The sequence below is a fragment of the Falco punctatus genome (genome assembly GCF_963210335.1).
Source record: "Falco punctatus genome assembly, chromosome: 3".
Taxonomy (NCBI): domain Eukaryota; kingdom Metazoa; phylum Chordata; class Aves; order Falconiformes; family Falconidae; genus Falco; species Falco punctatus.
Window position 1 is genome coordinate 61,764,397 of NC_137582.1, and position 15,803 is coordinate 61,780,199.

A 15,803-nucleotide genomic window follows, 5' to 3' on the forward strand; every position below is an offset into this window, starting at 1 on the left:
ACTTTATCTACTGCCAACAAAGAGGTATCTGATGGTATAAAAGGTAATTGTTGTCTGAACTTCAAGTACTTCAAAGGCAGGGTCCCAAACTAGGCTTTTAATGAGAACTAGCTGGCAATAAGTGTTCTCATTACCTATGCAAAAACAGCTGGTGCAATAGAACAAGAGTAAATCAGTATGCCAGGCAGAAGTCTGCAAAGCTACCCATGGGGACAGGACATTCAAACATCCTAGCTGGTTTTGAAACTCTCTCCATTCCAATCCTAACAGTAAGGTCCTATTTTTAAAATCTTGACTTAGATAAACAATGGTTATTAATTTAGTTTTACTTCTCAGAGGCAATGGTAGCCCTTTTCACATAGGACTGTGTATTTACATTTGATTGTGAAGGGGCATTCCTAGCCAAACTGTAAGATGAAATAAACTGATTCTATGTCACTGTCATTTGAAACTTTAATATAAATGTGGACCATAAAGAAGCTTATCAACAGCATTTAGTTTGGCACCAGGGTGACCAAAACAATACCAGAAGACCTAAGATGTAGACAGTGATTCTAGGAACATATTTTTAGCCTCAGAGACTATAGGGAAGGGTGGGAAATCTTGTTTTTCTCAGAAGAAGAAAAGTCAGAAAACACATTACTAGTCATATGATCACAACTTGTAAGAGTCCTTTGACTTGTCTGTTTCTTCCATTTTTTTCTACTACCTGACCAACTCTCAAACGCCTCTTAATTCAAACAATGCTAAAAATTTCATAAAAGGAGGCTACATTAAATTGCTGTAACTCTGTTGACTTCTGTACTATTCCTTACCACTCACTGGCGGGAATGAATGGGCCCTATTCATACATTCAGTACTAGCAGTTACAACTATGAGCTGAAATCTCCAGAGGCAGATTGCCTTTTCTTATTTGCAAAGATAGAATTTCACAAGACTCAATGCTAAAACAAATCAGGATCCAAAATAGTGGGCATAAGAAAAGCAAAACTTCCACTGACTGCCAAGGGCGTTTTACATGAGTAAGATCCATACAGAATCCCGCACAGAGACTGTACACTGAAATCTCATACATGCCATACTTTGACAGACTGTGGTGCACACACAAAAAACTTCAATCTGAAACTCAAGATTTGAAGTCAGCATTGTTCTTGTAAAATTGTTCATCAGTTGCAGTATTCGGAAACAGTTTCAAAAGCATCTGTCTGAGAGACAACTCCTGCTGCAAGCCAGCAGGAATTTTGCTTACATGAGGACCCAAAGATGCAATTCAACACAAGAAAGAAAAAATATCAGGCTACATGTCTTACTCTGTTTTTAGACTCTGCTATGCCAGTATTATATTTAGCTTATGTACATCTATTTAGACTGAATATTTCCTTATGCATAAAGCCATACACATTTTGTTCAAAACAGGTTTTGTTCAAGAGATTCTTTTAAATAAAATTTCTAAGATGAGCCACTTATTACTGTACATGATAGCTGTATACAGAGAACAAATGATTTACAGTAAACAGCACATAGCACATTGTCTTTGCCATCCATCCAGCTATAAGTAGGTTAGGGGTGAGATCCTAAATACAGTCTATCTTTGAAATCACTGCAGACTGCATAGGCACATTATATACTTTGTTCCATAATGAATCAAATGCACCACAAATCCAAAAACATTTCAATGAAACCTGCAATGCATTATTTCTGGGTTTAAACAAATGAGAACAGAGTCTAACAGCAGAAAACTAGTAAAAGAAAGATTATTTCTTGATCCATGGCACCACTAAAGGAAAAACAAAATGCATATAGACAAAAAAAAGCCTTAAGGAGAAAGTGTGTCAATTACGATAAATTTTGCAGATCTCAGCATCTCTTTCTAATGAGAAATACCTGCATTACAATATCCTGTGCTAAAAAAATAAGTATTAATGCATGGGTATAATTTTCTTTACAATGTTCTTTTTTTTTAAGTGCTCATTTATCTTTGGAGGGAAGCATCATTCTCCCGGCATCCGAAGTTCCCATGGGAGTGCCAAGACTTTGTATTGCCTCTCATGTAGCCATGGGTTTGAGAGACATCAGCTTTTCTTAAATTGATCTCTCTTAATACTTATTCGCTGTAGCTCAGTTGCTTAAGAAAGCATCTCTAATTTGACTTGCTTCCAGTTCCCAAGAGACTCATTTCAGTGTCTTATGGGAATATCCATCGCATACAACACAAGTAGGCTGAAAGAAAGAAGCGCAGGCAAGACCAGTATAGTTCCTCTCTAGTCCCTGGAGGAACTTGCAGGATTCACTCTATCCTGAGACAGACGGGCTCATTTCTCTCCCATGAAAAAGCACCGTAACTCCTAGACTTCGAGATGGTGAAAGTTTGATGAAAACAACCCGGGTACTGGAAATGAATTTCCAGAGATGCTGAGATGACACAGCTCCCGCTGACTGCATTTCACATGGGGTTCCTCCTCTGTGAGTAGTTCTTATGATTTTACTATGCAGTTTGTGAGATGTGAAGTTTTAGTTACAGCCCAAATGCTAAAATCATATTACTATCTGGAAATCTCAGTTTTCACATAAGGAAAGCAAAAAAGCAAGTTTCCAGCTGTTGCAGCTGTAGAAAAAAAAATAATAGGAAAAAACCCTAAAAGAACCCAATGCCAGAGGGCACTGCACCACAATCTTGTGACTTTACAAAAGCCAGTCTTACGATTTCTGGAGACTTAAGGCATGATTTTTTAATAACTCAGGCTGACAGTTCTGGCATCATTCACCTTTTATTATGAAGCCCAATATATGCAAACCCCAAGTATCAGACATCTCAATTCAGAGGCAATGTATTTTGTCTGCATTTTAAAATATTAAACTGTTACATTATCCATTACATGAAGAAACACCCTTAAAATACGAAAACCTTCAACATTTTGACTTGCTACTATGAACTCCACTAATTCACAGCTCAGTCATGAGTGTTTTCACTGTGGTTTACAGCACTGCTAAATCTGAACTCTAAAATTCATGTCAAACCTCAGAGGATCAGGAGATTGAAATAAATAATGTTTAGGGTCATCCTTTTTATACTTCCAGTTTCTAAGCTTTTAAGATACCTCTGGGTTCCTCTATTCCCTTTTTTCCTCTGAAACTGGCAAAAGTAAAAAATTACTTTTTGTCTCCTTTTTCTCTTGCTCTTAAATGAAAGCTGAGATTTTCACTCAGGAACACAGATTCAGGAGGAAAGATTTTAAGAAAATTGTTCTGTCTTTGATAAAACTGTATCCTACAGTGTGTATCTGACTGTATCCTACTTGTATCCAGCCTGTATCCTACTTCAGTTCTGCTAGACAAGTCCTGGCTGTTTGCCTTATGTTTGATAGCACCTACACTAGAATCATAGAATCACTTAGGATGAAAGAGACCTTTAAGACCATCAAGTCAACCGAGTCCAACCACTACTTCATATTGATACTGACTTTCCAAATTATAGTAAGCATTAATGCTCTGCCATTGAATTCCTTACATAAAAAGTCCCACTCATCAAAAAAACTGAATTTAAGGTACCAGCTTGCACTTACTGTCTATTTCCCTTAACTTTCCTGAATGTTTGCACCTTTGTTAGCAAGTATCTGCATTGGCCAGTCTCACAGTCATTAGTCACGAGTCATTAATGCAGAAAAAAGAGAAGGAAGTTACCCTTACAATGGGCTCTTGTAGCCAGAGGCGGATAAGAGTTGCCAGGGTGTAGTACATCACCAGCAGTAAAATTGGATTAGCATGGTGATACCAATGCAACTCCTGATTTTTGATGATCATCCAAGTGCTTGAGCAGTTTGTCTGAGTAAGTGAAGTGACACCGAACAACCTGTGGATATAAAAAAAGACAACTAACCAAGTTAAAGAGAATGAACACCAAATCTTACAATGTTTAAAAAACTTTTTTTCATTAATTTTTGCCTACCTGTAAAACCAACTGCCTTGTTCAAAAAGAGTATTTGCTATCTTATTGAAAATGCAGTGATTATTTCATTCCATATATTTAGTGAAAAGGAATGGGTTTTGCACTTGGTTTTCAACAGAAGAAACGGGAGTATAATATTATTACATCTACCATGTCCAATGTGAAAACTTTAAATGACCTGCACCCCATAGGCCCAGAGCTACAGAAAAAGGGGAGAGAAAATCTGGCTGCAAGGCCATTTGGCAAATCACAGCAACATGACATTTCAGAGTGATTTAGTAAACTGACATACAACACCATTCCACTCAGTCTGCCAGGACAGAGCTGTAAAGTACATCTCCACTGCACATTGAACATCATACTGATTTTTTTTTTTTTAAACTAATACTATTAATAAATTGCTATCTAATTATGCAAATACTTATAAACACACAGAAGTCCACTAAACTCATGGCTATTGTGAACAGAAAAGGAAAACATTCAGAAAGGCAATTGTTCTGGATGACCAAATCATTGAGGAAAAAAAGATAAATAAATTCCACAATATTAATGTAGTTGCAGTATAATGTAGTTGTATAATGCAGTATAATGCAGTATAATGTAGTTGTAGTGGCATGAGGTATTTGACTATTTCTGGAAAAAATGGCATGTCACAGTATTTCTATCAAGTAAGAAACATATGTTAGAAAAGCCACTTAAGGAAAAAAAACGAACAAACAACATTTTAAAATTAAGACAAGACGTCATATGCTTTGTAGATGTGTTAGATGCTGAAATAAAACTAGCAGAAAATCTTAATTAATCTGTTTTTTTCACTGTAAAATATTTTGCAGAGTTTCAAAGCTAGGGCATAGTGTTACCAGTAGCATATGTCAGGATTCACAATAAACAGTTTTGCTCTGTTGCCAAAGCTTTTTCTTCCAAGAAATAGATTTGATTCTAAGAGACAATTAAGAAGAATGATTTCTTGATAGAACAAACCCAAACTGTTGTTACTCTGATAGAGTAAAACATACATTTAAAAAAACCAAATGTTTTTCTGCTGGAGGATTTAATTGTAAATACTAAATGTCTAAAGTATTATTTCTTCCTTTACCTAGTAAGATCCAACATGAAAGGGTGAATGAATACAAAGAGTAAGTATGATATTCAACAGAGATGTGCTGCCTGAAATCTGCCCTTTGGATATATAAAAAAGGAGAAGTTATACCTGTTCGTTCACTGGGGGTTTGTGGCATGGATATAATACCATTAACTGCCAAAACTAGAGCTCTATAGCATTTTATTGAACAATTTATCTGCATTCACTTCTCATTCTGATTGTTAACACGAGCCAAAGGCTATAAACTTTAAGATTTCTCAGAGCTTTTGGGTGGATCCAAGATTGGAAAAGTTAAAAAAAAAAAAAAAAAAAGGGCAAGATCCTGCATACAAAATAAATTTTTGTAACTTAAAAGGAGCTGACAGAGATGTGTTTGGAGTTGACCCAGATTCAAACTTCCATAGCATCCAAGCACATTCAGGGCTATTCAGGGCTGGTGTTATGGTTTGACTCCATCTGACTGAAATTGATGCTGGTGTGTATTCTGTTCATATTTCTATCATCATAGGGGAACATCTTGTTTTTCCTGTGTTCCTCTCTGCCAACTGACTTGTAATTTTTGCCCTTCAATGATCAGAGTTTTTGAGTTCCTATTAGTTTCATCTTCTACCTCTATTCCGCAACACATCTCTCCATCTTTGGTTCATTTTAAGCTTTTCTATGTAAGCACATACACATACTGTTGTTTCATAAACATATCAGAATCAGAGTGAAATCCAATTCTTACTGAAGTAAGAAGTCTTTCCATTGACAGTGAGTGATGAGTATGTCCTACAGAAATGAGGGAAAGCTCCTGAAGGTCCTTGGACCCTTCTGTTAAGCAGACATGATTTTCATATCACATATTCAATTCAGATAATATTTTAAAATATATGTAACTATAAAGTCTCAAAATCTTGAGTTTTACTTTTATCTCTACTGAAAAAAACATTCCACATAATCCTACCAGTTAGTAAATTTTATTATGTTTCAGTTAAATTCTCATTCTCTTAGTTTCATTTGCTTGCTTCAAATTATCCATATATTACACTTTTGGACTTTGCTCCCTTCTGGTGTTGCATTCACCAAATATATGTAAGTTATAACGCATCTCTTCCCTCTTAGTTGCCACATGACCAGCAATGTATTTATTCAACCCATTTCACTTTGTCTCATAAATCACAAGTCTAGAGGAACTGCTCCTCCTCTCTGAATCCTTTTTAGGTTTTGAGACTTGTTAGTCACAAAGGTACTCAACACAACGTTCCCTGTCTACCAAATTCCAAATACACTGACATCTTGGGAATGCTCATTCTCTCTGGCCTGCAAGTTGCTATTCATTCAATATTTATGCTTCAACATTGTCTTCAATGAGAATTGCTGGTGCAGAACATTTTTCAGAGATACAGTCATCTTCTCTTATTCAAAGCTTTTAAATACACAGGAATGACTGCCATAAAATGTATAGCATTTACTGTAAGCAACACATATTAGGGCACTATTCAGTTCTGCATACTTCATTCCACAAAGATGTCTTTACATTCAGTATTGGTCATGATCAGCTATATTTGTGTCCAGCCCTGATCTTAGTGGGACTTTATCTTAGCCACCATACACATATGCCATCAATGAAGTCAGAATGAGTCCTAAGTGGGGGAAACCAGATGCCCAACAAGACAAGCGTATGCATGCCTGGCTATAGAAGATAAATAAAAGGAATACTGAGAGACCATTTTCTAGTGGAAATACTTCGCTTTTCAAAAGACTGCATGTAATCTAAAAAACAACTGGAGGTTTGCAAGATGTAATAGATTATTTTTTCTATTCCTACAAAGAAGCAAAAATTGTGTTTTTCAAAGTCCTCATTGGTATTCTGAAAAATGCACTTCATTAAGAAAAAAAAAAAGTATAGTAGAAATAATTTGGAAAATTTTAGAAACCATAAAGGGCCAAGAGGAACTTGAATGTCTGACTGAGGAATGCTCTGAAATAAATCATGAAAAACTGTTCTTAAAATAAAGGTGGTATCTTTTTGTCCAGCTCCTACTCTATTAAGTTTGTTTTCCCAGCAAAGCTTCCTACCGAATCTGTGAATCATCCTTTTAGCGGATGCATGTTCATCTTTTGTGACTGACAAAGCTGTAAGCTGTTACCATAAAAAAGCCTCCCACTTTTTATATCAGTCCAGCATAAAAATTCAGAAGAGCAATTTCCATTTTCATGGAAAACAGAAAAACAAATTCCTTTGGCACCCACAGATATTTGACCTAAGGAGCTGCTAAGTACCATGTTTTATTATTGCATTATGTAAATTACTAAAACTTCTCCAGCATGAATTATTTAATTATTACACTACTATAGTATAAGAATTAGTGTTAGTAATTAGTCATGGTATTAAATATGAAAAAAGGTTACATAAAAAAATTAAATACATGTAAATAATATGTAGAATAATCAAATATACTAATTACAGATCTGTTAGGTCTGGGAATTTTGCCTCAGTAAAAATGATATGGAACGTTTCTCCTTGTAAAAATGTATTTGTCAGTTCAGACTCTGTGTGTACTGGTGTTTTAGCAGTTGATTTCAGACCAGGATTTGCCTCATAATTTCCAAGGTCAGGAAGGGAAGCAATACTTCTGACATCCTGCGCAATGTAGGATACACAATAATTCTCATACTGAACAAATAAATTGTGGTTGAATTACAGTTTATTGTTTAGAAAGGCATTCAATCTTGATTTCAATATAAAGCAAAACTTTTACTGCCTTATCATTTTCAGCTGTACATCCAAGATATATCTATACAGTATACTGATATATAATATATATACACATATAGAAAATATATATGTGTGTATTATTCTATATATTATCAATTTGGTATCTTCTATTGCATATTTATTTCGCTCTCCTCACGTGGAAGGAGAGGGGAGTGGTGCCTGCAAGTCTGCAGTAGGAAAATGGAATATCAAGATTGACTGACATATGAATAGCTGAACTCTAAAATAGAGATGCTAAAAGTGGCCACACAAGAGAATAAAAGGAAGAAGAATAAGAGAAGAAAATGAAAGTGAGGGACAGGAGACAGCAGAAAAAAAATGACAGTGAGAAATTCAACAACAGTAAATACCCAGAAATGGGGGGAAAATTTAGCCTTTTTGGGAAGGGTGGTGGTTGTAGGGTGATGACGGTTGTTGCAGAAATCTTTTTCTTGGGGACAGAGGGCTGACAATACAGGGGTAAAAGGCAAAACTTTGTGCTTCACAGGCCAAGCCCTGAAGACTGAGATTCATGAAGAAGAGTACTTGAAATACTGAAAGTGCCATGTCCTAAATCCTTGAAGAGTGAAACTTTTTTTCAAACATTGACTTAAAGTAGGTACATACTCTTGCCAAATTTGAGAATTTCCTGGGGAGAAGAGGGGGTAAGGAGTAAAAGCAATTAACAAAATAAATTAGCATACAGAAAATATCATTCCTACACAGCCCCCCAAAAGCCATTCTGTTGAGTTTTCTGTACTTGGATGGCAGAGCTACACACAAGTTACGATCCATAAAATTATATCCATAAAGTCCCTTCCAAGGGAATCCTGTGAGCAACGCCACTCCTCCCCCATATATAATTTGGCTATATGCCTAAGGAAATACATGCCATTGCAAAGGACTCAGCCAGTTCCATGGTACCTCCAGGCCCATCCTTGCCTTCCAGAAGGTTTCTGCTCTCTAGGCTATAGGCTGGGAATTCAGACCACACTGGGGCTAATGCTCCAGGGTACACTGAGCTGACACACTTTCATACAAACAACAGAACACAGGCAGGAAAGGGGTGGGAAAGTTGGCTGAAATGCATTAAGCGTCCCAAAGAATTAGGGTTAAGATGAGAAGGAGGCATTTGGTTTCAAGTGCCTTTTTAAGGGAAAAAAACGAATGAATGGGAAAATTGGAATTTGTCTTTCCAAGTTACGGTATTTGTAAGATTCCACAGAGAAGGAGCTGATCCTTCATGCCTTCTCCTCAGCTCAGCAGGACAACTGTGGACAGAGATACTGCAGACTCAAATCTCAGTCCACAGCTGGACTTAAAGTTATTAAATTTATCCATTTTGGAGTGATACAAGCTTTTAGAAGTATTGCAAGTATATTTTTAGTGCTTAAAAGCCCTAGACCCTGCTTTAGTTCAGACTTGGATAACTCAGAACTGGCTAAGTGGAACTGTGCCATATTAACAAAAACACAAAAATTTGATTGTTTGGGTTGAGAAGTATTATGATAAATTTCAGCTTAACAGTTAATAACTTTTTTTGAAATATCTGAAAATGTAGACTAAGACTGGAAGTGTTTTCCTTCAGAGTGTTGCTATCACAACGCTATAATACAGGCATACACACAGTGAACGTAGGCTTGGTAGGTAAGTAGATCATTTTAACTTTTGTTTTAATGTCATCATATTTCTATAGCTCTTTAGCAGATGTCTACGTACTTTTTTTCTACCAGGTCTTGGTTTCCATAGCTTGTATTGGATCAAAGCTTTTCTGGCAATGACAAAACCAGCCCTGGTATATCTCCCACCCTCTTCTGAACATCAATGACTTCTCTTTTAAAGGAAAACTAATTTCAAACACAAATCTATTGGATGAGAAACCTCTTGAAAAAATAAGTAATTTAAAACTTGTGTGCTAATATCATCCATATAATGGACAGAGAGAAATTATGAGCCATTAATCCAGGAAGCTGTAGAGAGGAGAAAGGATAGCTTTAAGGGCTGCAAATTACATAAAAGCTTGCAAAAACTGTAAATAAAACACAAATCTTAATTCAGGGAGAACAAAATAAAAACCATATAAGAGCAACAATAAAATTCTTTTGCTCTCAAGTGAATTAACAACTTTAAAACAGGATGTTAAATAGCAACTGCTCTATAACCTGTTTCTTTAAAGTAACCAGATAATGGAATTTTCCCTGAGACTACATGACTGGAAGCTGTTAAAGACTGGACATCCATTAAAAATGACCAAACCTCAGACATTCAAATTCTTCACATATCTGAAAGAAGGCAGCTTCCCTGAGGGGAATTTAAGTCTGAACATAAAGATTTGTGAGCTATATAGCACATTTCATCCAATAATCAAGCTTTGTACTGACTTTCTATTCCACTATTCATTCCTAGTATGCTTTCATTGCCTTAGAGGTAATAATTCCCCACTGTTATCAATAAAAGTGATAGTAGATGTGGGTCTATTAATCCCTTGTTTACTGAGACAAAATCCATCTTCAAAAGCCTCACATGAAGAAGATTTATCCTACCAGTGGGTTTCCTCTCCGGATCCCCAAACCGTTTCATTAGCCATGACACAGCTCAGCTGTGCTCTGAGTGTCTGGTGAGCATTGATATTGATGTTGCACTTTTCAGCACATCAGCAAGCTAGAAAAGCAGTGATGTAGCTGTAGTCTTTGGGGACCTTTGCTGGGACTTCCAGAGGTGATAATCTGATGAAGAAATGTGCTGAAGCAGCAACTCCAGTAAATTTCATCCCAATCAGAGAGCTGAGCATCTGGCAGAGGGAGGACCACCAGACACTATGACAAGAAGAAGGTGAAATGGGGTTGATGCTGCAGAATAAATTGCTTTAGGTCCCTGATACCTTAGCTAGTATAACTGCTTCAACATGATCTTTCCTCACCAGGAACAAGTGTCACTGCTTTGACAGCAGTAGCCTGGCTCACGTGTTAGGTGGAGAGTTAGGTAGACAGTTGCTTGTTCTGTCACTAAAACTACTGTAAATGCAGCAGGGTTATTTTCCCAAGTCTCAGCTACAGGGGCAACTCAGGGAGCATGGAGGCTTCAGGAGCTGAGGCAGCACTGCTGGGATGAGAGGGTGGAGGAAGAAAAGCCACCCCAGTGCAGAAGGCTGGTTGGCACCAGGCACAGCGGTTTGCCATCCACTCCGCTTCCTCATGTACACACACATTCCCTGCAACCGTACGGGGGAATGAAAAACAACTCATACTGAACAGCACCACCTGAGGAAGGACGCCACCCAAATTGTGCCAACAAAATTTAAAAAAAAATTAATGGTTAGTTGGACTTTCTACTCGGAGATTAAAGGAATGAGAAAACAGGCCCAGGTTTCTAAGGGGCCATCTGGAAAGTGGGAGAGGGAGAACTGAAGGCATGTTCAGAAACATCCATGGGCACAAAGGCTTCCCCTTGCCAGAGGGTGAGCTCGGACACCTCAGCACACAGCAGGAGGCACGGCTTAGCGACGTCTTTCCGCGCCAATTAGTAACCGAGGTTATTGGTTTTTCAAAGTGAGCTGGCAGAGCTGCTGAAAGGAAAGTAGCCAACAGTCCCACCTCAGAAAGTCTCACACGGGCAAAGCAGGGGAAGTGAAGGGAGGACAGCCTGCTTCCAAAACTCAGGCGGGTAGTGCAGCCCACGGACAGCCTTGGTGTCCTGAGCTCAGGTGCAAGGAGGACGGATGCATTTACGCAGCTAGGCCACTGAGTGTAAAGCTCCAGCAGAAATCATTTCGGAAAAGGAGACCATGCTCAAACCACCCCGGTGAGCATCAGCGTTTAGCGGGGTGCTGCCACCTGACCATGTGCAAGCAACCCAGTACAACTAACCATGCAACTGCCTGCCAGCTTCAGAGATTTACTTTTACCTCTTAGAATAACATATGCAGAAGAACAGAAATTGTTTTAAAGCGTAGCTTCATACTCACTTCAACTTTGAGGCAACTTGGTCTGTGATCTAAGAACCTAAGGACACAGAAGACTGAAGCCAAAAGCACTGGGTTTTATTCCAAGCCCTGGCTATCTGGGGCGGTTATGCAATTCATCTAACTTTTCTGTTAGGGAATTTTTCCACCTCTGAAAGGGAATGATGATACTTTTCAGTCACACTGGGACAGTCTGTTAGGTTCAGTGATGCATGCAGAGGATAAAGAGATTTTCCACTTAACCAGCTGGCGGTGAAAGGGACTGAAAAAAAAAATCAAAAGTGATTGATACCTAAATTAAGAGATTCTGCAGTAGAAAATATGAGCAAAGATGATATTCTTTTTTAGCAGAGAATGCACTAAGGCAGAAAGGCAAGCTATGATTCCCATTTGTTTTTAAAAAGAAAAAGACAATAAAATAGCAAGATATGGGAAAGAAGATAATGGGATAATGAACAATAAGGCTCGAGAAATGTGGGGGAAATGCCTAATTTCAAACCTGAAGTTGTATAACATAGCTGATTTTAAACTGGTTATAAACTGTACCTGATTGGTTCAGTTATTATTGGTAAGTTCCCAGCTTTAGCTAAATGAACACAAACAAGAGATTATGCACATCCACTCTGAGGATTTAGAGAAACTGATGTAGAACACCTCTTGCACAGACAAGGACTAACTCCCCGGTGTGTGCCCCACTGAGGTTACTCAGGGCTGCCTTTGTACTGCCTCTGAGGAATGTGGGATGCTTCATTTGTCAGTGTTGATACATGGAGCTGGAAACACAAAGAACTACATAAGCGCTAAATATTTATCATCACAATTTCTGGGCACGCCAGAGTATGAAAATAAACGCTGGCAAGCAGACCTCAGGAAAACAGTAAAGACAAGCTTGTAATGCCAAGAGAAGTTTGCCGATTATAATCCATGTCTCCTGATACCACAAAGCAATAGTGATCCGAATCTGGTGGGAGAGGGGTTGATGTCTGTCTGTCTGTCCCTTTTCTGTCCTTGTCTTCAGGCACTTGCTCAATGATCACAGCATGCAGATCCGAGTTCTTGTAACAATATGAAAAGAAAATTAAAGGGTCACTTCTTCACAGTCGTCCTCTGCATGTCCACATAGGACAGCCTGTGATGGGCAGGGAGTCTGTATTCAAGTGTCAGTGTGGGAATCAGATACATGTAGACAGACACACAGTGTGTATGGGGGAGTGGAGCAATCCAGCTCCCCCTGACCATGAGCAGAGCTTCTGTTAGCGGAGCGGTGTGCTGGTGCCCGGCCGAATCAGCTGCCTAAGTGGATGCAAAAGTGGGGAGGCTCTGTTATGGGCATGATGGCATACCCAGTTCAGTCAAACCAGAATCAGCAGGCAAGTTCATCATGGCAGATCAGTACTTCTCAAATCTTTGTCACTTCCCTCTGTTCCTCTTACCCCGACATTTCAACACAGCCCAAGAAAGAGGCACCTTGGGCTATTCTTATGGTAACACACAGCTATTTAGGGGCAGGAGACAGCAAGGAAGTGGCAGTTCACCAACATTACATCATGTGATGGCGACTGATTTTTATGTTTGCAGCTTATGCTCGGTTTCCGGATACAGCACACATGTTGCTGAGAGCGCCAAGGCTCCCTTCCCCCCGCTAACGAGAACCACCTGGGGCCAGGGCCAGCTACACCAGGCTGCCAGAGCTCACCGGTCGCAGGCACGCTGCTGCAGCAAAACACAACTTGGAAACCAGCCGGTCCCACATGCAGAAACCCATTGTTTTTGAAAGGTCTTAGCATGTCTCTCAGTTTGCATCCCTTTGAAGTCCATGGGAAGATAGAGGGATGTAAATCACCTGTGGTGCAATGCCAGCAACGTAAATAAAGTTGTACCTGCTTCTGCCAAGGCTAAATTTGGCACTTTGTGCAGGGCGGCAGTTACGGTGAATGCTGACAGCTCTACTGTGGGGATGGAGAGCCACCACCACACAGACTGCCAGGGAGGCTGGGAAGGGCTGCTCTGCCAGAGGAATTGCTGCAGTTTACTTACTAGCTAATCTGTTGCTTTTTTTTCAGAGTTTCAAACTTGCTGTAATCCTGCCACAAACAAGAACTGGCTGATTTTAAAGAACTGCAGTATGCAGCAAAAAGAGATAGGTATTGATAGCCACTGAAGGACCAGAAAGGGCTGCAAATTCTCCCTAGTAAAGCTGGGTAAATTTACAGTGACTTTCCTGTTGCCACCACTGGACTTCCACTAAAACCTGAGCTAATCATTGTAAATCAAAGTTGAGTACAACTCTGCTATAAAGTAAGCACAGCACCAACATTTGTTACATGTCCACTGATGAGTGAATCTCCAAGGAATCCATCTGAGTGAGCACTGAAAGAGGTGAATTCACTTTGGATGAATCTCTGAATGCCCGTGTGGCAGATACTAAGCTGGAAATCTCACAACAGTGAGTAGTTTTTAAACATTTCCAAAGCCTTATCGCTACAGCTCGTTGATAATTCCACCACTGGTTCTCCTATCACATTTGAATATTCCAGACAGTGCTATCAGAATCATTAAAAGTGTGAAAATCTAACCAGTAAAAAAATGTACTAACCTTTTTCACTCTTGGAAAAGGTTAAATTTGTAATGAAATTCTGAGTGGGATTCACTAAACAGAACTCTTTCTTTCTCAGTCATCTTCAGCAGTTTCTGATACAAACCACACTAGCTTGTTCCAGTGAAGTAAGACACTAAAAGGGAACTAGAGAATATGCAAGGCTTGTTAAGAACATGTAGACCTTCCTCTAAGGAAGGAGAAACAAATGGAATGGAGAAGGTTAGAAGATTTCTATGAACCTTCCAGTACTCCTTGGTTCACCTACATTTTCGACTCTTCTGCCATGCTGTCATGAATTCTGATAACTGTCCACTCACCAGCCACAGCTATAGTTGTGAATATTTTTGGACACCAGATACACATTATTAGGTAGTTAATAAAACAATAAAGACTGCACAGACTCTGATGATTTGTTCAGCTGACAGCAAATGGACTGTTTACTGCCTAGTATGGAAACATCTCCTAGCATAATATTGAGAAACTCACTTTGTGGGGTGCACAAAATCCTGGGACAAAACATCGTTTGCAGAATAACACAATTCAAGAGAAGACTTAGAATCACAGAAAAAAACAGCCCAGGTTGGAAGGGTCCTCAAAAGATCATCTCATGCAACCATTCATGGGAAAGGAAGCCCAGATGAGCCCACCTGCCCTGGGCTACCCCATAGTTTAGAAAGAGATTACCATAACAGCAAAGATGATTACTGTCTTTTGTCAATGGGAGTCTGAACTTGCATTTCTAAGCTGTTAACAGAATCATTCACTTCCTTTGCAAAATAATTTTTAATAGATAATGAAGCTGAAGTTCTAAGAAAGCACATAGTCTAAAGTCTTCTAAGTAGAATTAAGTCTCCTAAGATGTGGTACATCTTACTGCTAATATGAAACTCAGCTGTAACTTCCATAAGAATAAAGTCAATTAGTTAATTTCTCTTCCTCTGCAGGAAAGAAATTTTGGCTCTAATCTGGTCATCACGACAAATTAGGTGGCTAGTCCAGTACGGTTTGGAGCATGCTCTGCAACTACGAAGTATGCTTTTGCTGATAGAGGATGATGGAAACAGAAGAAGGGCAGTATATGTACCCAGAGGTCTCTGCCCTGTCAGTTGGTGCTGGAGTACCACAGCAGTAAGTGGCTAAAAAGATATGGCAGAAGGCACGAAAGCTGTTGCAGCCAAAGGGCAGCTCAATGTGGGATACACAAATGAACTTCAGACAGCCCGTCTTGTAGAATGCTGGCTTATGACCTGGTTACAAGGTGACTCCAAAAACCTCAGAAATTTATATGGGATTAAGATAAGTATATAAGTAACTATATCTGGCACCTTGAGACAGGTGCCAGATGGTCTACAGCAAGGACCAGCAGTGGCTGCAGCTCAGGTGAAACATGTTGCCCAGCTCCTGGCTCCCGTGGAGCTACAAAAGCAGCACAAGGTCAGTGCCCTGCCCTGCAGA

The 15,803-nt window shown here is 39.1% G+C and overlaps 1 protein-coding gene across 13 annotated transcripts in view; it reads right to left on the reverse strand.

Annotated features, from left to right (window-relative positions):
• PIEZO2 (piezo type mechanosensitive ion channel component 2) overlaps positions 1 to 15,803 on the reverse strand; it is a 314,755-nt gene that overhangs the window by 104,105 nt on the left and 194,847 nt on the right. For 10 of the 13 annotated variants that reach the window (XM_080379004.1, XM_080379008.1, XM_080379007.1 and 7 more), the window contains one exon: positions 3,682 to 3,850. In XM_080379004.1, the coding sequence (XP_080235130.1) occupies positions 3,682 to 3,850 (169 nt within the window). The remainder of the gene's footprint in view (positions 1 to 3,681; positions 3,851 to 15,803) is intronic. The other 3 variants (XM_080379006.1, XM_080379005.1, XM_080378998.1) reach the window with 1 other exon arrangement.